Below are 26,967 nucleotides of genomic sequence, written 5' to 3' on the forward strand. Positions count from 1 at the left end.
CTCATGGCTGTATTAGATCAAAAGGGTGGTGTGGTGCAATGGATAAGACACATGCCTTTGGTGTGAGAGACCCGGGTTCAAATCCACTGTGAGACACCAATGTGTCCCTGAGCAAGACACTTAACCCCTAGTTGCTCCAGAGGCGTGCGACCTCTGACATCTATAGCAATTGTAAGTCGCTTTGGATAAAAGCGTCAGCTAAATGAATAAAAATGTAAATGTAAAAGGGTGCTTCTACTAAAGACTGAGCAAAGGGTCTGAACACTTAGGACCATGTGATATTTCAGTTTTTCTTTTTTAATAAATGTGCAAAAATGTCAACAATTCTGTGTTTTTCTGTCAATATGGGGTGCTGTGTGTACAATAATGAGGAAAAAAAAAGAACTTAAATGATTTTAGCAAATGGCTGCAATATAACAAAGAGTGAAAAATGTAAGGGGGTCTGAATACTTTCCGTACCCACTGTATATTCAAGTACAAATACCTTTTAATACAGTGACTAATAAAAATATGTGTAAATATTATAAATGTGTACAATTTCACCTGGAGAATATTCAGTTTATATTAAATGGACACTTTTTTTTTTTTTAATCCAAACAATAATATCGAGCGGTGAATGAAATAATCACATTGTTTATCAGTCTTTAGAAAGAGGAAACAGTAATAAAGTTCTGTGGATAGATAGATAGATAGATAGATAGATAGATAGATAGATAGATAGATAGATAGATGTAATCTACAAACACCACAGGCACTGAATTATCCAAGAGTTACATGAAGTGAAGATAAAATATTCTGACAATAATTCGTTTTTTTATGTTTTATTTGAACATTCAGTTTACACTGTGGTAGAACAAAATGAGAACCTCACAACAGTTAAGAGTAACACCAATCGAGAGAGTAAAAAACAAAAAATAAAACATAATAATTCGGTTTGAGTTCGTAAAATCCTGCGCACCCCACACGTCACAGGAACACACCGCCCGCGCATGCGCGCTTTTACTCCCGGTGACGTAAATCGCACGCGCGCCACATTCGATCAGCCGTTTCGTTTGCGCTCTTGTTTATGTTTGTTTAGGAGATGAAACCGTGAATATGTTTCAGGTATGAGCGATTAATGCGTTTGGTTGGGGCGGAAAGAGAAGCGCTATGTTTGATTCGGCTCGGTCTGACAGGATTCAGACGCGTTTGTTTACTAACGGTAATATTCACTGAAGCTGACGATGATTATGAGTCTAGAATGAGCTCGAATCAGAGGACTTTATTCCAGACATGGGGCTGCAGTGTGTCTCACACCTCAGACCGGAACAAAAACACCTCAGACCGGAGCAAAACTACCGCAAACCGGAGCAAAACCACTTCAGAACGGAGGAAAACCACCGCAGAACGGACGAAAACGACCTCAGACCGGATTAAACCCTCTGAGCAGACAGACAGCAGGAGTCTGTGGGGTGAGACAGCAACAGCAGCCGCTGACGAAGATCATGATGATGATGATGATGATGATGTCATGCTCGTGGCCGTGTACGAGGCTGAGCGCGCGCTGGAGGCCGGGCCGGAACCGGGCTTCGACCCGTCCGCGGGCCGCATCTGGATCTACCCCACGAACCTCCCGGTCCGGCAGTACCAGCTGCAGATCTGCGAGGCGGCTCTGCTGAGGAACACGCTGGTCTGCCTCCCCACCGGCCTGGGCAAGACCTTCATCGCCGCCGTCATCATGTACAACTACTACCGCTGGTTCCCCGCGGGCAAGATCGTGTTCATGGCGCCCACGAAACCCCTGGTGGCCCAGCAGATCCAGGCCTGTCACGGGGTCATGGGGATCCCGCAGCCGCACATGGCCGAGCTCACAGGTCAGAGGTCACGACCCCACAACATACAAATACAGTAAATCGAATGTAACAACAATAATGATAAATAAACTTTACCTTTTACACTTTTAAGAATTATATGTTCTGTGTGTGTGTGTGTGTGTGTGTGTATCTGTGTGTGTGTATCTCTGTGTGTGTGTGTGTGTGTGTGTGTGTGTGTGTGTATCTCTCTGTGTGTGTGTGTGTGTGTGTGCGTATCTCTGTGTGTGTGTGTGTGTGTGTATCTCTGTGTGTGTGTCCGGCAGGCTCCACCGCAGCGCAGCACAGGCGAGAGCTGTGGAGGTCGAGGCGTGTGTTCTTCCTCACTCCGCAGGTGATGGTGAACGACCTGTGCCGGAACACCTGTCCGGCGGCTCAGGTGAAGTGTGTGGTGATCGACGAGGCCCACAAGGCCACCGGGAACCACGCGTACTGTCAGGTGACACTTCATTCCCCCCCCCCTCCCCGACTGAGGCATGATGGGAACTCTGGTGCTGATGCTGTGCTTGTTCTTCAGGTGGTTCGAGAGCTGAGTAACCAATCGCAGCGCTTCCGTGTCCTAGCGCTCAGCGCCACACCCGGAGGAGACGTCAAGGTGAGCCGCGGGATCATGGGAACCGGGAGGACTGATCAGGAGTCTCAGAATGTGATGAACTGGAAAAACGCTTAAATATGTCATTTCGCTGATCAAAGAGTTTAGGGGATACAGTGATGGACTACAGGGGGGTTTAATGATCTGACAGCAGAAAGACACTGAAGCATGAGGACGTTTGTACAGTTATGCTAACACTAGCGGTGTAACGATTCCCTCACGTCACGATTCGACACACATCCCGATACTGACCTCACCGTGCCATATTACTGCCATACTCCAAGACATGTGATGAAAGGTTAACAAATGTACTGTTGATTAAAATGCTAAATTTGATTTGACGTTTTGTGTGTAAATGAATATTCTTGGCCTTGATGCTGAAACCCAAAGCAGGGCAACAGAGGCTCCAGAATAAAGATATTGATGATTCTGAAGCTGGAAATACAGGATTATTGTAGATGAATATGTTTGATCTCTAGACATGTGTTATCATCAGGACACACAAATATTCCCCATTGCGTTATTATACATTATATTAAACATTATATATAGTAGTGTAATGTAGTACTGACACTAAAACTCTGAAAACTAGAATTTTTTCATATTTTTATTTTGGGTGACCTATCCACGATACATGTTGCTGCGTTTTTGTATTGTGATATATTGTGACATGATACATTGTTACACCCCTAACTCAGTATATCATATTTATACAGTGCTTCTCTATTAGGCTCCTCCTCACTTACAAGGGGCTACAGACACAATAAAATGACACAATGCATCATGGTTAATGAATGGTGTGTGTGTGTGTGTGTGCAGGCGGTGCAGCAGGTGATCTCGAACCTGCTGATCTCTCACATCGAGCTGCGCTCTGAGGACAGTCCCGATGTCCAGACACACGTGCATCAGCGCAGCCTGGAGAAGATCATCGTCCCGCTGGGAGAGTCGCTCACGGGCCATCAGACCCGGTACCTACAGGTGAGAGAGACACCTACAGTGTCTTTGTCTTTTCATCATGACTCGCTTGCTGTATTCCTCATTTGCAAGACGCTTTGGAGAAAGGCTGCTAAATGTATGTAAATGTGAGACACTCGTGCTCCGGCTCGCAGGTGTTCAGATCATTAAAGTCCTCCTGTAGTCCATCATTTGATCCCTTAAAACTCATCTTTGATCCTTCATGCCTTAAAATATCTTGAATGTAACTCGACACCCTCGCCTCATTTAGTATGCGTGGTTCTATGAATATGCAAATGAGCCCCGCCTCCACTCACTCACTCAGCTCAGAGATCCACTGGTTGACGATCACACGTTGATCTGATTGGTTACAAGGTAGTTTGTGACGTCAGAAACACCAGCGATTTCAAAGCGTGTGTTTGAGACTGTCTTTGGTTCACTGCAGTTTTAAGGAGGAAATACTCAGCAATGGTGTCGACTTATGAACTTACACATGCTTTGTCTTAAAGCAGATTAAAAACACCACATAAACAACATTAAAAGCGTGATTTTTCATCACAGGGGGACTTTAGAGAAAGAAAGAAACAGGTGTGTTGATCCAGTGGTTCAGTCACTGGGGGTGCAGTGACGGGCCTGTAGCTGTAGGTGGCGCTGTGGCTGTATTTGATATATCCTGAAACCCAGACCTCAGTCAGGAGGATACACACGTACTGAAATGTTATGCAGATGAAAGGGAGGCTGTGATGGACAACGACTCGCTGAGATCAGTGCTTTAAAAGAAGCTTTAAGTTCAGCTAAAAATCAAGATGTATCTGACATCATATTTCTTATTTGAATTCATCTCCGTCTAAACCCGGATGCATGATGGGAATGTGGATGTGTAATGGAGAAGTCATGGTGTTGGTCAGTTCTGTCTGGAGCCTGACGGACGTCTGATGTGTGTGTTGTTCAGCTAGTGCTCCCTCTGCTGGTGTCACATGACTAGTTTTCATGTCTGCAGTGAGCAGGACTCCACAGGAATATTTGCTGGGTTTATTCACATCTCACTGGAGCGCTGGAATGTTTCAGCTTCAGTTTGACCTCTGACCTCATTCAGCACTGCTGTATGCCACGCCAGCCGAACCCCTCTGAGCTCAGAAGAGACTTTAAGTTAACAGTTCATCATGAGAGGGAAGTAGCGCTGGTCTTCTCTCCTCTATTGTGTCGTATATCCGAGAGAAACGCTTCAGGAACAAGAACATATGAGGGCGGGGCTTGATTGTGTCTGTGGGGAACTGATTGGATGATTGTGGTTTGCTATTGGCTGATGTCATGTGAGTGACAGGTTATAGCCCCGCCCACATCATAAGAGAAGAGATGTTATTCCGATTCAAGATTATGAACACAATAATGATGTGCACACATAAATCATTCAGAACTGAAGAGTCGATTATGATTTCATGGTGATTTTAATCTGTCACTGATTTGTTTGAGTGATTAGTCCAGAACTAGGGTTGTGTAAAGTGAAACGCTCGAGTCGTACTGTGATTCAATAATAGTTTATTGAGATCAGAGCAGAAATATGAACAGAAGCATTCAGAAGCTCAGTGGCTGTAGTGTTCACACTGACGAGAACCCGACGAGCGCTGCGATTACAACACGATAAACACTGATGGCGAGAGAACGAGCCTCGCGTCTGTGGGCAAGTGCTTGTGGAGCTCATTAACTTCAAAGACACGAGTGTGTGTGTGTGTGTGTCATTCTGAAAACTCGTTCATTTTCTTGTTTGACATCTGCACTTAATGGAGGAATAACAGCGAAGGAAACATTAAAAAAATACATAAAAATAGCACTATGACAATATATAATATATATACGTGTGTCTATTATATTGATTTGTCGACTACATGAGCGTTGATTTATACAGCAGGACAGAGAGCGAGAGACGTGTGTGTGTGTAGAAGTGAGCGAGTGTATGTGTGTGTTTGAGTGAGTATGTGAGTAAGTGAGTGTGTGTAAAAGTGAGTGAGTGTGTCTGTGTGTATGTATTTGAATGAGTGTGTATGTTTGGTGAGTATGTGTGGTGTGAAAGTAGTGTGTGTGTGTGCTCATAGCAGACACATGATTGTCTTACAGCAACAGCGTTCAGAGTGACTCGCTTCCAGTTGTGTTTGTGTTTGTGTAGTAGCTTATAATCAGTGTTGCGCATATAAATGAGCGTCTGCTCGTGTTCATCAGACGACAGCGAGGAGCGGTGCTCATGGGTAATCAGGAACTAGGACGTTGACCCTGTGGTATGGTCTCTGAGAGGAGCAGAGGAGTGTGGGTAGAGCAGCTCAAGGCCTCTCCAGGAACCAGATCTCGTTGTGTCGATTGGCTGCCGCCGGGTTGGTGTATCCCGCCACGATGAAGGAGTCGTTAACGCAGTCGCCCGGAGACTCCAGAGCCTCGGCCAGACCGCTGATCTCATTAATGATGGACAGCTCGTTAGTGGCGCCCGCGAAGGCCCTGAAACACACGCGTGTGTTGAGTCACATGACTTGTGTGTAGGGGTGCAACGGATCGCCCCACGGTTCGGCACGCACGTGATTCGAGGATTAGCCGCTAAGTTTAACCTTGCCCTTGAATACACACGAAATGATGTCTATACACCCGTCCCGGCGAGCGTTCTCTCGGTTCTGCCGTCAGTGGGCAGTGGAGGAGGACACCGGATGTGTGTCTGTTTAATCGCTCTTAAAGTGACAGCAGCCTAATATTCCTGATGTCGTCTGTCGTTAATGTCAATAAAACAAAGATTAAACTATATTTAATTTCTAGTGAACAAATAGTGTAATTTAATAGTAAATAGTACACGTCTCGAACTCTGACTAGTGAATTGAACGGTTCAGATCATTTTTATGAACCACCCCTTATATATATATACATTTTTTTTTTTGCTAATCCGAAAAACATGCGATCCGCGGCTCAGAACCCGTCCATGATCCGAACCGTGAGTTCTGTGATCCGTCGCACCACTTGTAGTTGGAGTGTAGTGGAGATTGTTGAGTGACCGTTTCACACCTGCTGTAGACGACGGTGTCGGGCCACTGCTCGATGGCGATCTCAGGGTCGTGGGGTCGCGGCGGGTCGCCCTGGTGCACCATGGGAAGGTAATACGCCACAGTGACGGCCCGGGACAGAGTCGTGTGCATCTCGTCGGTGCGGACCACCGTCACGATGGGTATGGTCATGCCCAGATAGCTCCCTGTGGAGGCAGACAGCGGAGCGTCAGGTCGTGGAGAGAGGGTTAGTGTGGGTCAGAGGTCACGCACCTGCTGTGTTCTGCTGACAGATGAATCTCATGATCTTCATGAAGCCGTAGCAGATGCTCTGCTCATACGTGTCCTCGTGAACCGTGATGCAGGCCCAGTGCGCTTTCTCATAGCGCCGCTTCTCGTACACCACCTCGCCGCACTACAACACAAACACCAGAGCATCATCAGGGTCACAGAGGAAGAGGTTCGTCACTCGTGTCAGTGGGGATAGATGAGCACATGCTCTTAAAGGGATAGGTCACCCTAAAATCAAAAGAGCTCTTTCAAAAGACATTTGTACAGGTTTGGAACAACATGAGAGAGTAAATTACTGAATTTTTATTTTCAGGTGAGCTATCCCAACTATCCCTCTGGTGCTTTTTGGGCATTTATGACCCAAACATTAGTTTTTTTTTAGAAATGTTTTACTTCATTGGAATGGTACGAAACTTGGTAAAGGTTTTGGCGCTTGCTGTGTGAACACACAAAATCATGGACATGATCTGAATGGTCCTGAATAAAATAGTCACACTTGAGCTCCTCACATGTTTGATGAGTGTTTGACGAGTTTCCTCTAGTGGAAGCGTTTGGTACTGCAGCCGAACACACTCTCACTGAAAGCTCATTTTTTGAACACAACTTGTTTAGATTTATGGCTTTGAATTTCGCACAGTTTTAGAGTAAAACGTGATTTTAAAAATGAATATTTCGTAGAAATTTTTTAAATAGTATTTACATTTTCAGATCTATGCTCAAAAAAGTGAATAAATGGATTATAAATACAGCGTAAATATTATTTAGTACCATAAAATCCCCTAAAAATACAAAATATTAAAACAAAAAACATTATCGAACTAAAATTGAATAAAAAACAGTCATTTTTGACGGACACGCAAAGAGCACCAGAGGGTTCAGTCTATTTTGTAGATGCATTTGTTATGTAATAATTTGACATAGTCCTATTTGTCAAAAACTTCAATTGAATCAGTTTGAACCGTTCTCATATCTCATGTTCTGACGCTTGTGTGTTCGATATTGATTTGACGTTTACATTTATGCATTTAGCGGACGCTTTTATCCAAACTGACTTACACATTCATGCATTTAAAGTAGTAGTACATATTTCATCAATTCATGCATTCCCTGGAAATGGCTGCTGTACATTAGAGTTACAGTGATGTATTTGATCATGAGTAAATTCTCTGTTAATAACTGATCCAGATATGATTCATGTTTCACCTTTTGGGGTATTTTCTTACAGAACTCATCAGTATCTGCAAGAGGCAATAAACACGTTAAATAAGAACAGGCTTCTTATCTGACACTTGATGCATTTCATAATCCACTTGCATTTTTGCCTTAAGCTTTCGTTAGTTTCTGACCTGGATGGAAAGTGTCAATCAGTGAAAGTGGGTGGAGTTTAATGGTTTCAGTACCCAATCCATCTTCATCATCCTCATTCATGCAGGTGTGTTTGATCACATGTATTATTCTTATTGGTTGTTTTCATCCACCTATTTTATGCACATTTTGGGATATAAAAAAAAAAACTGATTGGATAGCTGGAGTGAGCAGTGGACCACTCCAGAAGCGTCTCACACACACACACGAGTGTGTTCCCGAACACCAGCATCCGAACGCTAGAGAACACGACGGCGTTTACTGTGTTTCGCCTGACGCTCGAGACACACTCGTTCATGACGGAGGAGAAACAGCACGACTGCAGAAACTTACACTTTTATTACTGATATTTGAGCCAATTCCCCAGGAAGTGATGATGATGTGCTCTTGAACACATGGGATGGAAACACTGCGTTATTTGTAATTGTATTATGCCATATTCCAGGTTTGGCACAAGTTAAATTCACCACTTTGGGAGCAAACAGCTCTCGATTCTGTGATCTCATGATCATAGATGGTGATGATCTCATCGCTGGTCTAGTGTCATGGTATCACGTGACGTTACACATCTGCTCATTTCACAGATGTCACTGTTTACAGTTGTTTCTCTGAGGTTTTTGAGCACAGTGTTTTGTTCTTCTGCGGTACGTACCTTCTCCTTGCGTGTGAGGAGTGTGTAAGGAACCTGCTCCCGTGTGTGTGTGCCGTCGTTATTGCTGGTGATCTGCTGGATGGGTTCGGCCATGTCTGTGAATCGAGGAGCAGATGGACATTATGTTTGTGTACTCAAGCAACAGTTTGATAAGCAAGTAAATCCAGGTTTCAAATCTAGTTTATAAATGTTTCTCGATCATCAAATCCTCATATTAGAGTGATTTGTGAAGGATCATGTGACACTGAAGACTGGAGTAATGATGCTGAAAATCCAGCTTTGATCACAGGAATAAATTACACTTCACTATATATTCACATAGAAAACAGCTGATTTACATTATAATAATATTTCACTGTTTTACTGTATTTATCCTCTAGTGTTGCTGGAATGGCACAGTGTGTATCAGGCGTTAGTGTTTGAGCAGCTCGTCTGAACAGCGGGACACTAATGAGCAGCGACAGCAAACACTTCAGTGCACTTCACTAACCCCACTAGATTTATTTATCATGATGTGAACAGATGAGGTGTGTGTGTGTGTGTGTGTGTGTGTGTGTGTGTGTGTGTGTGTGTGTAAAACACTGTTGATCAGTATCCCTCCACTATAAAGCTTGACTTTAGGCAAGGCACTTTTATTTCTAGAGCACATTTAAAACAGCCACTGCTGACCACAGTGCTGTAATCACTTCAGACAACTAAACACATAAACACACAGGAACACACAAATTCATAAAATTTCATTGGACCAAAAGCCAGAGAGAAAAAATAAGTCTTTAGTGAGGATTTAAAGCTATCAACATTGGAAGCTGGTGGTCCAAAAACTACAATTTCAGTTTTAGAGTCATTCAATGTTAGGAAATTGTCTGCCAGCCAGCATCTTCCCTCCTCGAGACCGTTCAACACAGTGTGTATGTCATAACTGACCGTCCGCAAAGACCCGCCCCCTTTAGTTACTGTTGCTATGTCCGACAAGCCACGCCTCTCTCACACAGTGAACAACACAACCGCGGAGTAGGGATGGCTCGATACCACAATTTTGGTTTCGGTACGGTACCAGAACCTAATACCTCGGTATCGATACTAAATCGATACCACAGGTGACAAATAACCAGCCTCAAAATTTAAGTGAATTGAAACAGTTTTATTAAAAAACACTGCTTGAAACTCTGCTGCACCGAATGTGCAAACAAAAAGTTATCAAAATGTTTAAAAAAAAAAATTAATAAATAAAAAACAGTCAGGGAACTTACAGTAGGTTAAATTTTTATTTAAAAAAAAAAAGAAAAAAAAGAAAAGGACACCTGAAATGATACAATTAAAATAGGTTAATATCTATTATCTATAATAATTGATTAATATAGATTAATAATAGAATAATGAATTGAAATGTAAACCATTAGCTGTCATGCATCAACAGAATTATCAACATTTATAGCATTTATTCATCTTGGTTTGATTACTGTTTGGTTTGGGTTCATATTAGTTTAATGCATAAAGTAATGTTAACATGCTAAACATGTATTAGTATATTTAAATAATAATTACGGATTGATCTATTCTAGATTAATAAATGCTATAATACTGTCAGGTCAGGTTACCTAATGAATGTTGACAAATGTAGCTTAAATGTAAAGTGTTACTCTAACATTCATATTAGTAATATCCATATTACTACTATTACTCTCTCTCAGCTGATTCCTCAGTCGGTCGCCACAGCAGCAGTGATAGATATGCCTTTCATTTTACTATCACCAATACTAAAATTAATATCACTAATCTCTTTATTCATTCAAATTCAATTAATATATGATTGTTTGAAAGGGCAAAAAAATTATGAGAACTAAACTTCATTGGTTCTAGCGTGTCATGAAAGCACATTTGAGCTTTCGTGTTTACCGTGTCATATTTAATTGATAAGCTCTATGTGCGCTGTGAATAAAAGTCTAAATTAAATCAGTTGAATGACGGACTCACGTGTCGATCTCTGAACTCTTTGAACAAGTCAGGATGATCAAGTGACAAGTGGTCAACGTTAGCCAGATTTGATGTGTTGCCTCCCGTGGCAAATTTAAAGCAGCGTTTGTAGAGTGGTGCATTGAGGTCTGTTGCTTCACCTTTCTCATTACTTTTGTAGGCAAAGTAATGCCATATTTCACTCCTATTGCTCTCTTTATTTATTAATTTCGGGCGTGTAGAATGAGCTTCATCTGTTTGATCCATCGTGTTCCTCCGTTGTCACCGTTTGCCGGTTTTGCGTGACCCGCGTCAGTTTGGGTAGCGCACTGCCGCCTAGCGGTGAACTTCGAAACAGCAGCGCATCAAATACCGAAGTGAGCAAAATTATGATATTGTACCGTTTGAAATATAATATATACCGGTATTTTTGCAGTACCGGTATACCGCGCATCCCTACCGCGGAGCAGAGAGGACACTGACAACGCACTGAGACAGGACAGACCAGGGTACTTTTGATATGAAACAAAGCCTCACCTTTCAAATTTGGTCATTTAAAAAAAAAGAAATTTAAACAATAAATAGCGTTTTGTGTCTCTTTAATGTGTCTGACAGATCGCTCAGTTAAAGCTGCTCATGAACGATCATCTCTTCCTTCTAGTTCATTTATAGCATCAAATAAACATGAATGAACATCAGAAGGAATGTTGTTTTAACCGCGGAAAGACGTCAGGACACTCCGGTTTTCACGTTCAAATCCTCCAACGTTAATCTAACTCTCCTAACTGCGGATTCGGCGGATGGCGGATTATGATTGGTCAGATCACCTGTCAATCAAACTCCCTCAAAGGGAGGTACACCTGGGTGTCATCCGCATAAAAATGGTATGGAATGTTGTGCTTTTGAAAAATCCAGCCTAAAGGAAGCAAATACAGCGAAAACAACAGCGAGTCTTCATACTTCATTCACAAGTGTTTCTGCATTATAGGCCTGTCGCCACCATTGCCTGATCCTCTAATCGTGGCGGTTCGATCTAGTCTCAAATATAACCGCAATTATTCTGCAGTTTAAAAAAAACAACTAAGACAGTCGAAAGTCTCCCTTTGAACGAATTTAAGGTTAGTATGTTTCATCAGTGTGCATTATTTATTACTATTTTATTATTATATGATTTTCACAGTGATTTTCATATGGGCCCATTTTATTATAATAGCTTAATATATTATATATGATTCCTGGAAGAAATAATGTATTAGGCTTACACTGCAAGTGACATAAAATCAAATTAAATCGTCAATCTCAATTATTTGTATGATGATTAATCACCAGCACAGAATTCATGACTAATTCATCTCTAGGTCAGTGCTAATTTATAAATATAATATTCATAATATCATTCCTGTTGCTCATTAATGTATTAGTACGTGTAGAAATGAACATTAACCTAGATTAATAAAAGTTTATTAGTTTTATTGTGCTATTACTGAGTCATTACGGAGTTAGGCTACATCTTATTGTGTTATGACTGAGTTATGGCTGCGTTATGGCTGCGTTATGACTGAGTTATGACTGAGTTGAGACTGCGTTAGTATCTTTTCTAATCTCTGCCATCATTAGGTCAGAACTGTGTTGGAAACTGCAGGAACACATGACAGAGCGATCGATACTGTCTTCTGTTTGAACTGGACCAGTGAGTCTCTTACTGTAATATCATGTTTGCTCTTCACGTGTACCGCGGTATAAAGCGCTTTACTGGACTGGATTTAGAAAGGCCTGGTCTGGATAATCTCTGCGATCTCGGCACACAAACACACATCACCTGATTACACGTCAAACACAAACCCTTCACAAAGCCCTGAGTGTTCAGCAGGGACGCTCATGATGAACTGAAGTATAATGTGCTTTATAAACTCTCTGTGTCTGATATGGAGAACAGAGTCCTGTGATAATCTGCTGAACTGGGTCAGGACGGCCCGCCCGCAGCCCCAGTGAATCATGGGAAATCCTCCCTGCCTCAGTGATAGTCACGCAAATCTGCTGGATTCATTTGAGGAAGAGCTCAGATCATGTCAGACACAACAGTGTGTTGCTCTGTTTCCGTGTGTCTCTTCATGACTAGACTAGCGGAGAGAAAACAAGTGTGTGTTTGATCTATTAGCGTCTGTAGATTTCAGTCTGAGTTTGAGTCATAAATCTCCACTTCAGCCGCTTCACACACACCAGACTTCTCACTTTTTCATTCATATCTATATTCTGAAGGTTTGTTCATATATCATTGCCCTGATTTACACATCGACCGTCGACCGTATTCTCTGATTTATGGAGTGATAAAAAGGGAAAACTGTGTAAAAACCTTTAATATGTCAACAAAATCAAACAAGAATTATGAGCCTGGCTTTATCCAATGTTCACATTTCTGTTCTGGAAGTTAGAGCTAATAGTCGGCGAGAAGAGGCTTAGTTGACCAAGATTTTATTAGTCGTTATGCCAAGTTCACAAATCGCTGACAAATGCCTGAAATCAGAGGCAAATCTGGACCTGAATATCTGGACCGGTCTGCGATCCACAATCCTGCTGTGGAAATGAGTTCTGACTGAAACTTAGCGAGAGCGAGATACAGGGCAGTGCGAAGTTATTAGTTGTAGACCAGAATAAGATATTTACAATTATATCAAGCGGAAATAAAGCACAAACATTTGCTTGACCAGCCGCACATTGGAAAATGTATTTATTAACCTCCAACTCTCTCCCTGCGTCTCCCCAACCCTTCCCTCCATCTTTTCCCTTCTCCTTCTCGCTGTAAATCAGTGCCCAGACCATTCAACAATTCTCACGCACGCGTTTCAGACGAGCTAAATCTGCGCAGATCATTCACCGACATCAAAAACTAGTGGTAGGAACTTTACATGGCCGTTCGCTATAACGTTAACCTAGATAAATGTGCGCTATTGTTATACGCATGTCCAAGTGTAAACTCAGAATAATAGCAAAACGTTGTGCTTTTGTGAAATAAAGCAAATGTAGCGCGTCACAAAGATGAGCCGAAACTCAGCGCACACTTGCCTTGCAGTCCTGAGAAATATATGGAAAGCTTGAAATGTCTACTTTTAAATCAACCAGTTCGACTCGAAAACAAATCCTCTGGTTATGTAGTCCGTATGAAAGGAGAAGAGAGTCAGCATCGTCAGCTAGGCTACATCTTTGCAGCCGACACACGGACTCAGAAAATGCTAATTTATTAATAAACCATTAAAACGTCTCCTTGCTATTTTTTCCGACACATTCATAATCATTACTTTAGCCAGTGCTTGACGGCAAGCTTCATGCGTGCGCTTGAGCGCGGAATAGGCTATTCCACCCCTAGTATTTAAGTAATTAAATTAATATAGCTAAACATATAATTAGTCGACTAATGGCTTACATGAACGGGGCAGCCCTATGCAAATTAGTATTTAATTAGATAATTTGCTTATTTAAACAGCATTTTCAGGGTAAACTTGTAACACACAATAATTGTCTTAATGTACTGTGATTAATCAACTAGGGAAGTGTGGTGATGTTTGTGAATGGTTGTCTGTCTCTTTAAATGCTCAGGATCGATTCTGATTGGCTGTCAGTGTTTTTATCGTTCATCCACTGAAAGTGGTTCCAGCGTTATCGTTATAGTTGTGGTGTGAACTCTGCTGTTCTCATGGAATTATTACAACTTTATAGCTATAGTTGGCGTGCTTGGTGTGAACATTTTTACTCAAGAATTGTAAGATATAAATTGACAATTGCCTTTGTTATTATTTTTATTATTCCATGGCGGAAACAAGCTTCCTTACAAGTTTGGTTTATGTATATAGCAGCATTAACACAGCAGCAGCTCACTAATGTGCTTTACAACATCGGACACAACTAATACAAGCAAAAGCAGTAGAAAACTAATTTCACAAATAAAATCAGAGACAATTTTCAAACTAAATAGCAAAAGAAAAATAGAAGTCAACTACAAAAATAATCATCAAGGAACATTAAAAGCATTGGAAAATTAGTTTTGTGAGATAATTGCCTTGATTATTTTATTTTTATTTTTTATTAATCCGTGGCGGAAACAAGCTTCCATACAACAGCTGTTGCTCGCAGTTCTGCTCTGCTAATGCGTCGAGGAGTGTTATTTACACTTTACAGCCTGTGTGTGTGTGTGTGTGTGTGTGTGTGTGTGTGTCTGAGCTCCCCATCTAGGCTAGACCGCTTCAGTCGCGCTGCTGAGGGGAATGACCGTTAAACAGGCGCGAAACGCTCCTCCGTGAAGTTCGTTCACTCGCTGTGTGTGTGTGTGTGTGTGTGTGTGTGTGTGTGTGTGTTTACCTGTGGGCACCTCCACCTGGTGTCCTCGCGCCACATCTCTCCAGTAGCGCAGGAGTCTCCCCTGGTCCTCCCGGTCGTCCTGCTCCTCCTCGGGACTGTCTGACAGCTGGTCCTCCGACATGGACTCCAGGTCCTCCAGTGTGATCATATCATCCCCACCGCCGCCTCCGTTCATCCGACACCCGCCGCGATCCATCGCCCGACCAGTCGATACCGAGCCCGCGCGATCGTGTTCAGAAGCGCCCTCGCACACTCTTCACCTGCGGTCGGTCACACGGATTTCACCGTCATGTCCGTGTACCGGAGCACAGGATATTTAACGTTAGTCGCTAATCTCGCGTTATTAACGGCGCTCAGTTCGTACGTGTTGTTTTGCAGGCGCGAGAGTCGTGACGTTTTTAAGGGCGGGCTGACTCGTGGTCACGTGACCGCAGAAGCCCCGCCCCCTCGCCCTGGATCATAGACATGCATCCAACAGCGCTCATATTTAAACATCTAACTGTCATAACGACGATTAAAGATTATATGTATCCAAAATAAGGATCTTAACAGACAGAGCAACAGTCACTGATGGATAGATTCTGTAATGCCCACAAATGCTTTAATGGGCCTTGATTTAAATGTACTTTACTTTATGGAAGCCCTTTTCCGCCACAGACATTCTGCTCTGGTTAATCTTACTTGTGATATTAAAAGTCATGGTTATGACAAAAACTCAAAATTACAACTCCGTTATAATTGACATACTAAGTCGATTATGAGATTAAAAAGTCGAAATTAAAGTAGTAACAACTTTGTCATAATTTCGACTTCTGTGATAATTATAATTTACAAAAGCATGATTTTTTCCCCTATAAGGTGGAAATGGGCTTCCATTGGATTAATGTCCTGATTTTGATATATTTAGAATAGAATAGAATAGAATAAATCTTTATTGTCCACCAGGGTGGACATTTTTCTTTGGCTCATCAAACATGTAAAACATACAGACAACATCTCAAACATAATAAAAGAAAGATAAAAAAAGATACAATGAAAAATATCACAATGATAATAAATATAAGTTAAGATATTAACTACTCATTTGTTGTTGTCACTTGGTTTGGTTAAGAATACTAATGGCATTTGGAATAAAATATTTTTTTTAAATACTTTTAGCCAGAGGCACTGTGAAGCTTGAAAATAAGAAGCTCTTATTTAGCGTGTGTGTGTGTGTGTGTGAGAGAGAGAGAGAGAGTGTGTGTGTGTGTGTGTGTGTGTGTGTGTGTGTGAGAGAGAGAGAGAGAGAACGTGTGTGTGTGTGTGAGAGAGAGAGAGAGAGAGAGAGTGTGTGTGTGTGTGTGTGTGTGTGTGTGTGTGTGTGTGTGTGAGAGAGAGAAATAGAGAGACTGTGTGTGTTATAAAGGCTTCATTCACTATCATATATAATGATAATTAATCTCTATTCAAACCAGACAAACTCAAGCAGCAGTTCAAGGCCTAATAGCCTTGAACTGCTGCTTGAGTTTGTCTGGTTTGAATAGAGATTTTCAGCTGAAAGTTCAGGATTATTCCAAATCTGGATCACAGCTTTAGCCTGGAATGAGACAAGAAAACACTTTATACGCAACAACACATCAGAGTTACATGTGAAATGAGCAGAAATATGATCAGACTGAGTCTGGACAGCATCAGTGTGAGCGTCACACACTCAATCAGTTTAACAGCGTTAGTCTCTCAGCCTTTATCTGATGGTGTTCCCCGTCTGTGCTTGATCACCAGCTCAGTTTGGCTCTCAGATGTCCTGCATGTTATATAGCCTTTTATTCCTGTAGTGAACACACAAAACACTAACACACTTATTTCTAATTTAGTTCCTTTTAAAACTGTTTACACACATTTTTAATGTGTCTGAAAGAGTCTCTTCTGCTCACCAAAGCTGCGTTTTATTAGATCAGAAATACAGTAAAAACAGTGAAATATTATTGTAATGTAAATCATCTGTTTTCTATGTGAATATACAGTAAAGTGTAATTTATTCCTGTGATCAAAGCTGAATTTTCAGCATCATTACTCCAGTCTTCAGTGTCACATGATCCTTCAGAAATCACTCTAATATGATGATTTGATGATCAAGAAACATTTATGATTATTATCAGTGTTGAAAACAGCTTAATATTTTTGTGGAAACTGATACATTTTATTTTTCAGGATTCTTTGATCACTAGAAGGTTCTAAAGAACATGATACATCTTTTGTAACATTATAAATGTCTCATTATCTCACTTTGTAACTTTATCTGACATTTTTGTCCTTGATTAAAATAATTACTTTTTTTAAAGAACATTTTAATGAAACTTTTCAATGCTAGTGTATGTACATTAATATTTATTTTCATAGCTACATTTTGAAGAGAATAATAGCCTACAGAATATGTATAGCAAATAAAAGGTGAAGCTTCTAGTAAATGATGAATCGGATGCTCTGAGAGATAAAGGCTGATTTGTGTTGTTGGTTGAATGAGCTGAGTGTAATGAGTAAATCATATTTCTATGACATTTAATCAATTAGAGTATCTTGATTACTTGATTGTGTTTGTCCTGTATTGGTGATTGGGGAGGTTTGGGTTTGTGGAGGTGATCAGAAAAATATCCTGAAAGATTGAATGTACATTTTCACAGCAGGGCAGCAAACGCTATTACAGTGAGGATGAAAGATAAAGGTGTAAATACAAAAAGTGTCGTGATTGTGGGTTGAAAAGAGTCTGTGGGCTCCATTGTGCTGCTGAAATGCTTTTCACATGTTTTGCTCGCTCTGGCCTGTTTTGCTTGCAGGTTTTAGAGAAGTTTACGTCCCGTCTGACCCAGATGAGGCTGTTGAATCACCGCGACCTCCACTCCCTCACAAAGTACCAGATCATTCTGGCCCGAGAACAGTTCAGACGTAACCCACCGCCACACGTCCAGGTACAGCAGACACCACTGCACTGAACTGACTCACTGAACCGATTCACTACACTGAACCGACTCACTGCTTTAAACCGACTCACTGGTCTAAACCGACTCACTGCTTTAAACCGACTCACTGGACTGAACCGACTCACTGCTTTAAACCGACTCACTGCACTGAACCGACTCACTGGTCTAAACCGACTCACTGCTTTAAACCGACTCACTGCACTGAACCGACTCACTGCTTTAAACCGACTCGCTGCACTGAACCGACTCACTGCACTGAACCGACTCACTGCACTGAACCGACTCACTGCACTGAACCGACTCACTGCACTGAACCGACTCACTGATCTAAACCGACTCATTGCTTTAAACCGACTCACTGGTCTAAACCGACTCACTGCTTTAAACCGACTCGCTGCACTGAACCGACTCGCTGCACTGAACCGACTCACTGCACTGAACCGACTCACTGCACTGAACCGACTCACTGCACTGAACCGACTCACTGATCTAAACCGACTCATTGCTTTAAACCGACTCACTGGTCTAAACCGACTCATTGCTTTAAACCGACTCACTGCACTGAACCTCACTGCTTCAGTCCGTCACACTGCAGTGATCTGTAGATGAGTGTGTGTGTGTGTGTGTTCTGTCCTCAGGGTCCGCAGCAGGGGCCGATCGAGGGTGACTTCGCTCTCTGCATCAGTCTGTATCATGGCTATGAGTTACTGCAGCAGATGGGCATCAGATCGCTCTTCCTCTTCATTCAGAACATCTTCTGTGGACCCAAAGGTGCTCAGATACTCCTGCACTGGTGCTGGTTTGCTGCTGATGCTCCTCACATCATGACAGCTTGTTGTTTTCTCAGAGTCGTCTCGAGCGAGGAACGAGCTTCAGAGGAGCCCAGTCTTCATGGAGCTCTACAGGGAAATGGAGACCATGTTCGCCACATCTAGCCGAGGTGATTAATACTCTTCACTCAGCTGATAATACCCAGTTCACACAGTTACTTATTGTTATTGAGCGTGTTACTTGGAAGTTTGTGTAAGACAAATCTGCGCAGAGTCATCATGATATATTAAATACAGCGTATTGCACAGAATCTGCTCATATCTGGCTTACCTGAACATGACCGTCACTACGCAATAAATAACGGCACGCTTGTTCATTTGCATTGAAGCAATAGCGAAGATTAAAAAGCATTTGGTGAACAGAAAAGACATTATTTTCCAACATTTATCTTGATGTTCTTTGCACTGTATTGATCAGTCCACCTAAAACACAGTGAGGATGAAAGAGGAAGAGGAGATGCTGGAAGACAGGATTTAGTTTGAATAAGTTTAGTCCAAATTTATATATTCTAAATGTGTATATAAATATGGCCGGTAACTTAAAAATGTAGTAGCCAAATTGGCCGGTGGGTGAAAGAGTTCATTTGAAGCCCTATGGGTAACCGACGCCTGATTCTCCCTGATGTTCATGAGCGAGTGTGTCATCCGCAGGGCCTGAAGAGCCATACGTCTACAGTCACCCCAAGCTGCAGAAGCTGGACGAGGTGGTGCTCCAGCACTTCCAGGCACGGGCCGAGAGCTCAGGTGAGATCATCCCGTCACCGGCGTGACCCCTGAACTGGGGGATGATGGGTCAGTGTTGTTCAGTGTGTGTCTCTCGCTGTGGCTGATGATTGTGTGATGATCCGGACAGACTCGAAGGCGGCCGCTGAGGTCAGCACACGCGTCATGATCTTCTCGTCCTTCCGCGAGAGCGTGCAGGAGATCGCAGAGATGCTGAACCGCCATCAGCCGCTGGTGAAGGTCATGACCTTCATGGGTCAGGCGTCCGCCGGGAAAGGGGTTCGAGGATTCACGCAGAAAGAACAGCTGGAGGTATCAGTACTGATCATCATATTAGAGCACTTTGGGCTCGTCCTGAACGGGAAGGGTAAGTAGCCTCGTAAATGATGTGTGTTTAGGTTGTGCGTCGGTTCCGCGAGGGCGGCTTCAACACGCTGGTGTCCACGTGTGTCGGCGAGGAGGGCCTGGACATCGGAGAGGTGGATCTCATCGTGTGTTTCGATGCTCAGAAGAGTCCGATCCGCCTGGTCCAGCGCATGGGCCGCACGGGACGCCGGAGACAGGGACGGATCGTGGTCATTCTGGCCGAGGGCCGAGAGGAGCGAGTGAGTGAACCTGTCCTCGTCCATCTGTGTTCAGTGTGATGTTGCTGTTTGAACATGAACTTAAAGCTTAAAGCACTAGAGTTGGACTGTTTGAAGTCCTGGAAAGCCAGACAGACATATTTATGAAGAGACTTATTTAAATACAATATATATGAAATTTTATTTTTCCGAAAAAAACACAAATACAATCTTTTCACGCATAATGAACACTGCAGGCCGTCTGTTAAACCCCCGGCAGATACGGTATGCCAAAAAATTATAATATAAAATATTATTTATTGAACAATAATAGCCATTATAAACTTTGTATTTAATATATATTATTAAAATAAGTTGTAAGTTGTACTTTGTAACTTGAGTTTAAAAAATAAGGTAAGAAGATATTGTTTGATAAGTGAGATCTCTGATTGTTGTCCTTGAAAACCAAAAAAGTAGAGCTTGAAAAGTCCTGGAATTTCATGTTACAGTTTCTGTACGAACCCTGAAAGCTCCAGCTCTTCCCTATATCAGTGTCAGTGTTCCTGAACTCATTGGCCCTCATTTATCATTATTGCGTAGAAACGGGCGTATATGTTGGCGTAAGATTATGCTTACACTCTTCTCACCGCCTGATTTATGAAGCTGTGCGTACCTTTGAAATCCAGGTGTACGCAATACCTGCCCTTGATAAATGCCGCGGCTGAAAACGAGCGTCATTAGAATAACACGCCCCTATATATTCAAGTCTCCGTTCCCCCCACGCCCTCATTTTACGCCATGGACACACAGAAGACGGCAAAGAAGAGAAACTTCTTTGAGAAAGAGAAAGCGAAACCAGGGAAGTGGAAAGAAACGAAATTGATTTCTAGATTTTTATCATTAATGACGCTTATTGTTATTTAGAAGAAGAATGTCGTTATTATTATTATTTGTATTATTATTATTATTATTTAAAAGAAGAATGTCATTTTTATTATTTTGTCAGTCTGAATTATTTTTTTGGTCATTGAAAGCCTTTCATTACTAAACCCAGTCCGTGCACACCTGCCGGGCCTAACCCTGGCCTAACCATCGTTTCAAAGAATAGTACAACGGTGAGCGCGTCGAGTAGCCTATAAACGCCTCGTCCGTTTGGGGAGGTGCGCGTGCAGTCAGCGGAGACTCGCGCTGCGGAGCCAGGCGAAAGTATAACCCCTCATTTACACCGCACACGTCGGCTTGAAACGTCAGGTAAAGCGCACAGGCTCGCAACTTAAGGAATACATATGCCTACAATTCAAATGCTTTGGTAAAGTCACACAAATTAAACACTGAAGTCCATGTTGCACAAAAATAAACACTGAAGTTTATAATTACTATGTTTTTTTTTTTTTTTTACAGTGGGTCATAATATATCATATCTTTTAGTTTGTCAGTGCGTTTTGTGGTGTTAGGAATTGTTTTTCTGCGCATTCCCGCACTCAAAACGTGCGTACACCACCTCCTGAGCTGGCGTAGGATTTGAGCGTGCCGTACGCCAACGTCCATATTGATAAATCTCAAAGTCACCGTGGTTTTGGGTGTACACCAGGTGTACGCTGAAAATTTGGTGTACGCACTTTTGATAAATGAGGGCCATTGTATCTTGAGTTTCTTCTGGGAACGAACACGTCACAATATTCCTCGTTATAATAATTCATACGCAGAATAAAGGGGCGGGGCCTGGTTGAGTGAGTTAGTAGTGTGTTAAACTGGTGGTTATGGTAAGGGGCGGGACATTTCCCAAACACACTCGAAGCTCTCGACCAATCACAACACACCGCTCCAGCCGACCAATCAGAGCACAGTGTGCTTTTCAGGAGGAGGGGCTTCATAGAGACAGGAAGTAAACAGAGCGTTAGACTGGGAAGAGAGGAGCCGCAACAATGGAGAATATCAACATTTAAGTTCTAGTAGAGCCTGAAACATCATCAAGAGCATAATGTGGCCTCTTTAGCATTTCATAGCATTAAAAACTCTCTCTCTCTTGCAGACATATAACCAGAGCCAGAGCAACCGGCGCAGCATAAACAAGAGCATCATGGGAAACAAGCACAGTTTCCAGATGTTTCCTCACAGTCCCCGTATGCTGCCGGCGGGCGTCACTCCGACGCTCCACAAGATGCTCATCAGCGTTGGTCAGTTCGAGCAGAAGGAGGCCGGCCGGCGCTCCTCGAGGGGTCTACGCTCATCGCTGAGTCTTCAGACGGCGGGTACGAGTCACACATGAGTCTCTCTGGATCTGAGTGTTAACCTCACAGAAGTTTGTTTGGTTTATGCTTGAAACATGAAAACACTTTACAATAAGGTCTCATTAGTTAACATTAGTTCATCACTTTAACATGAACTAACGATGAACAATTGTATTTTTACGAACATTAGCAATAATGCTTTAACCTTCATCCTTCCCTCGCACTTTGTAACACACCTTTCCCTCGCGGGTCAAAATGACCTGAAGCCCTAAAATTATACCTTTGAGTCCAGAAAGCTTATTTTTATTTCATTTGGATATTTTTTTTCTATTTTTTAATGCAATTATTTTGGAGATTTTTTTTTGTGATTTCTTTATTTTATTTACCTTTAAATTACTAGATTTGATCATTAAATAACAAATAAATAGTAATTTAAGCACATTCCTCACATTCTTTCAACTTAAATTCAAAATAACTCAATTTCATGCTCCTTTTATTTCAGCTCTAAATATCTTACATTGGGCGTCTTTGCCGACGTCTTGTGGAATATAATAATATAATATTTTATAATAATATAATATAATAATATAAGATGATATTTCATGACTCTAGATGGCCTTATAGCTCTATATGAGCAAATGAGCTGTTCCTCTGGGTCCTAAAGCCAGTTTCTCTTCAGTGTGCATCAGATACACATGTAGACGTTATACAATCATTTTTTGGTAAAGTTGTAGCATTTTTAGTTTGAATTTTGAGCATTTTTATGTTTTCGTATGTGTACTGAAGCATTCCTCACATTTGAATTGATGAACACTCAATTTTTGGGGTCAGAATGACGTGAGGGAAGGATTGGCCAGCATCTCTTGTGTCCCGCAGGAGGAGAACAGGCGTGTGTGAAGGACGAGGGGTTTCTGAGCGCAGCTGAAGAGGTCGTGTGGAGGTCAACCATGAGGCTGGGAGAGGATGAAGCTCAGCCGGTGTTCAGACCGGCGTCTCTGCTGACCTTCAGTGACCCGCCGTCAGAGCAGGTGAACATCAGCGCTGTGTTTCACTCCCAACATCAGTGTGTTCACGGCTCTGATGGACGACAACTCCTCGGCCTGAGTTTAAGATTTATGTGTTTGACTTACAGCTTTAACATTAAAGGAGTCTAGGGCTGTAATCAACCAGAGAAAATCTTGGTCGACTGAAGTCCTAAAATTTTAGACTAAAAATTATGTTAAAAAAAAAAAAGTTAAATGAATGAGCTGTGCACTGTGCGCTGTACTTGGTAGCCTTGTTGTCTGCCTAAATGAATTATAAATAAACATATTAAACTAGTAGGCTATTTGCAGTATATTAAATTGTTTTTGACCTAATTATTTTGCACTGAAATGAGTCTGACACACGAGTCTCGGCTCTGCAGCGTTGCATCTCGTGCACCTGCGCAATATCAGAGCCTATGATTTACGAAAATAGTACGTGTTGTCAACTAGTGAAATCATCACAAGAACTTTTGATGAATGTGCAACATAATTTAGACAATTGTTTCTGTCATATGTAACAACTGACAGACACTATCATTTCAGCCACTCTGTGGAGCTCGCACACGCCGCTGCCTAGGAGCTCAGCACACGCCGCTGCGTAGGAGCTCAGCACACGCCGCTGCGTAGGAGCTCAGCACACGCCGCTGCGTAGGAGCTCAGCACACGCCGCTGCGTAGGAGCTCAGCACACGCCGCTGCCTAGGAGCTCAGCACACGCCGCTGCCTAGGAGCTCAGCACACGCCGCTGCGTAGGAGCTCAGCACACGCCGCTGCCTAGGAGCTCAGCACACGCCGCTGCCTAGGAGCTCAGCACACGCCGCTGCGTAGGAGCTCGCACACGCCGCTGCGTAGGAGCTCAGCACACGCCGCTGCGTAGGAGCTCAGCACACGCCGCTGCGTAGGAGCTCAGCACACGCCGCTGCGTAGGAGCTCGCACACGCCGCTGCTTAGGAGCTCAGCACACGCCGCTGCCTAGGAGCTCAGCACACGCCGCTGCCTAGGAGCTCAGCACACGCCGCTGCGTAGGAGCTCAGCACACGCCGCTGCCTAGGAGCTCAGCACACGCCGCTGCCTAGGAGCTCGCACACGCCGCTGCCTAGGAGCTCAGCACACGCCGCTGCGTAGGAGCTCAGCACACGCCGCTGCCTAGGAGCTCAGCACACGCCGCTGCCTAGGAGCTCGCACACGCCGCTGCCTAGGAGCTCGCACACGCCGCTGCCTAGGAGCTCGCACACGCCGCTGCGTAGGAGCTCGCACACGCCGCTGCCTAGGAGCTCGCACACGCCGCTGCGTAGGAGCTCAGCACACGCCGCTGCCTAGGAGCTCAGCACACGCCGCTGCCTAGGAGCTCGCACACGCCGCTGCCTAGGAGCTCGCACACGCCGCTGCCTAGGAGCTCGCACACGCCGCTGCCTAGGAGCTCAGCACACGCCGCTGCCTAGGAGCTCAGCACACGCCGCTGCCTAGGAGCTCGCACACGCCGCTGCCTAGGAGCTCAGCACACGCCGCTGCGTAGGAGCTCAGCACACGCCGCTGCCTAGGAGCTCGCACACGCCGCTGCCTAGGAGCTCAGCACACGCCGCTGCGTAGGAGCTCGCACACGCCGCTGCGTAGGAGCTCAGCACACGCCGCTGCGTAGGAGCTCAGCACACGCCGCTGCGTAGGAGCTCAGCACACGCCGCTGCTTAGGAGCTCAGCACACGCCGCTGCGTAGGAGCTCGCACACGCCGCTGCTTAGGAGCTCAGCACACGCCGCTGCCTAGGAGCTCAGCACACGCCGCTGCCTAGGAGCTCAGCACACGCCGCTGCGTAGGAGCTCGCACACGCCGCTGCTTAGGAGCTCAGCACACGCCGCTGCGTAGGAGCTCAGCACACGCCGCTGCCTAGGAGCTCGCACACGCCGCTGCGTAGGAGCTCGCACACGCCGCTGCCTAGGAGCTCGCACACGCCGCTGCCTAGGAGCTCAGCACACGCCGCTGCGTAGGAGCTCGCACACGCCGCTGCCTAGGAGCTCGCACACGCCGCTGCGTAGGAGCTCAGCACACGCCGCTGCCTAGGAGCTCAGCACACGCCGCTGCGTAGGAGCTCAGCACACGCCGCTGCCTAGGAGCTCAGCACACGCCGCTGCGTAGGAGCTCAGCACACGCCGCTGCGTAGGAGCTCAGCACACGCCGCTGCGTAGGAGCTCAGCACACGCCGCTGCCTAGGAGCTCGCACACGCCGCTGCTTAGGAGCTCGCACACGCCGCTGCCTAGGAGCTCGCACACGCCGCTGCGTAGGAGCTCAGCACACGCCGCTGCCTAGGAGCTCGCACACGCCGCTGCTTAGGAGCTCGCACACGCCGCTGCTTAGGAGCTCGCACACGCCGCTGCTTAGGAGCTCGCACACGCCGCTGCTTAGGAGCTCGCACACGCCGCTGCCTAGGAGCTCAGCTTCACGGCTGAGACAAGAATAGATTATTAACTTTTAAAAAATGCTGCCACACTGCCGATGTCTTTGTTGACATGGTAGAAGAGGACTGACTGACTGACTATGAATTAAACGCTCTCACAATTAAATAAATAATATTCAGCAAACCTTCTAGTAGCCTTTCTTCAGTCTGTCTCTCTTCTCCAGCTAATCCACAAGAAGTGAAAACAAGGGGGGTGTTCTGAAGACAGACTGTTACCTGTGAAACAGGGGTGCTCTGAAAACACCCCCATTAGCAATTAGTGCTGTCCACCTGATGAAATGAACGCGGCAAAACTGATGAAATGAATATTGTGTGTGTGTGTGTGAGATGAATATTGTGTGTGAGATGAATATTGTGTGTGTGTGTGCAGGAGCCGAGTGTTTCGGGGCCTGAATGGTGTGTGTGTGTGTGTGTGTGTGTGTGTGTGTGTGTGCAGGAGCCGAGTGTTTCGGGGCCTGAATGGTGTGTGTGTGTGTGTGCAGGAGCCGAGTGTTTCGGGGCCTGAATGGTGTGTGTGTGTTTGTGTGTGTGTGTGCAGGAGCCGAATGTTTCGGGGCCTGAATGTTGTTTGTGTGTGTGTGCAGGAGCCGAGTGTTTCGGGGCCCGTCAGAGAGCTGTCCCTGTGGGAGTGGAGGCACTGGCAGAACCGGCCGCTTCACACACACAGCGTCGGACATTCAGAACGATGCCTTCATTTCACCAACATCATGGAGCTGATCGACAGACTGAGGCAGGAGGAGCAGGTGAGCTCTCACACTCACACACACACACACACACACACACACACACACACACACTCGCACGTCTTGTGTCCTGATACGGATCTCAGAGTCTTAGTTGTCAAGGTGAAGAGTGTTTGAGCTCTTGCTTCGTGTCTCAGTGTCTCTTCTGCCCATTAGCTGAATTGATTTTCAGAAATGTTTATATTTCATACGGTTGTAAGGAAGAGAACAGGAGTGTGTGTTCGACAGGTTTCCTCTCGACTCGGGTGTCAGACGCAGCTGGAGCTTAACTCCAGAACACAATCATGCTAGAAAATCAAAGCTGTGTCTGAACAAGTTCTTCTAAATCAGAAGTTCAGCTTTAAATTTTTATTTGGTGCCGAAACAAAAACACCAGCGTTTAAATGCATTTCTGTCACAATATCCATGAAGAGCGAC

The 26,967-nt window shown here is 44.2% G+C and overlaps 2 protein-coding genes across 7 annotated transcripts in view; one reads left to right on the forward strand and one right to left on the reverse strand.

Annotated features, from left to right (window-relative positions):
• The first annotated feature begins 981 nt into the window (after positions 1 to 981).
• Positions 982 to 26,967, forward strand: part of fancm (FA complementation group M) — a 42,423-nt gene continuing 16,437 nt past the window's right edge. For all 6 annotated transcript variants that reach the window (XR_014625767.1, XR_014625768.1, XM_084393709.1 and 3 more), the window contains exons 1-13: positions 982 to 1,853; positions 2,117 to 2,289; positions 2,368 to 2,445; positions 3,262 to 3,420; positions 17,841 to 17,972; positions 18,623 to 18,755; positions 18,832 to 18,924; positions 19,466 to 19,558; positions 19,668 to 19,849; positions 19,936 to 20,142; positions 22,133 to 22,352; positions 23,208 to 23,359; positions 26,392 to 26,550. Coding sequence is in view for 4 of the 6 variants with exons in the window: in XM_084393709.1 (XP_084249835.1) it covers positions 1,118 to 1,853; positions 2,117 to 2,289; positions 2,368 to 2,445; positions 3,262 to 3,420; positions 17,841 to 17,972; positions 18,623 to 18,755; positions 18,832 to 18,924; positions 19,466 to 19,558; positions 19,668 to 19,849; positions 19,936 to 20,142; positions 22,133 to 22,352; positions 23,208 to 23,359; positions 26,392 to 26,550 (2,517 nt within the window). In the remaining 2 variants the exon portion in view is untranslated. The remainder of the gene's footprint in view (positions 1,854 to 2,116; positions 2,290 to 2,367; positions 2,446 to 3,261; positions 3,421 to 17,840; positions 17,973 to 18,622; positions 18,756 to 18,831; positions 18,925 to 19,465; positions 19,559 to 19,667; positions 19,850 to 19,935; positions 20,143 to 22,132; positions 22,353 to 23,207; positions 23,360 to 26,391; positions 26,551 to 26,967) is intronic.
• On the reverse strand, positions 4,919 to 15,418 carry soul3 (heme-binding protein soul3). The gene is made up of 5 exons (XM_084393713.1): positions 15,028 to 15,418; positions 8,722 to 8,816; positions 6,687 to 6,828; positions 6,436 to 6,619; positions 4,919 to 5,883 (listed from the first exon to the last, which is right to left on the reverse strand). Exons 1-5 carry the CDS (start codon positions 15,221 to 15,223, stop codon positions 5,712 to 5,714), a joined length of 789 nt encoding a protein of 262 aa, XP_084249839.1. The 5' UTR covers positions 15,224 to 15,418; the 3' UTR covers positions 4,919 to 5,711.

The sequence above is a fragment of the Rutilus rutilus genome (assembly GCF_951802725.1).
Source record: "Rutilus rutilus genome assembly, chromosome: 21".
NCBI classification, from domain to species: Eukaryota; Metazoa; Chordata; class Actinopteri; order Cypriniformes; family Leuciscidae; genus Rutilus; species Rutilus rutilus.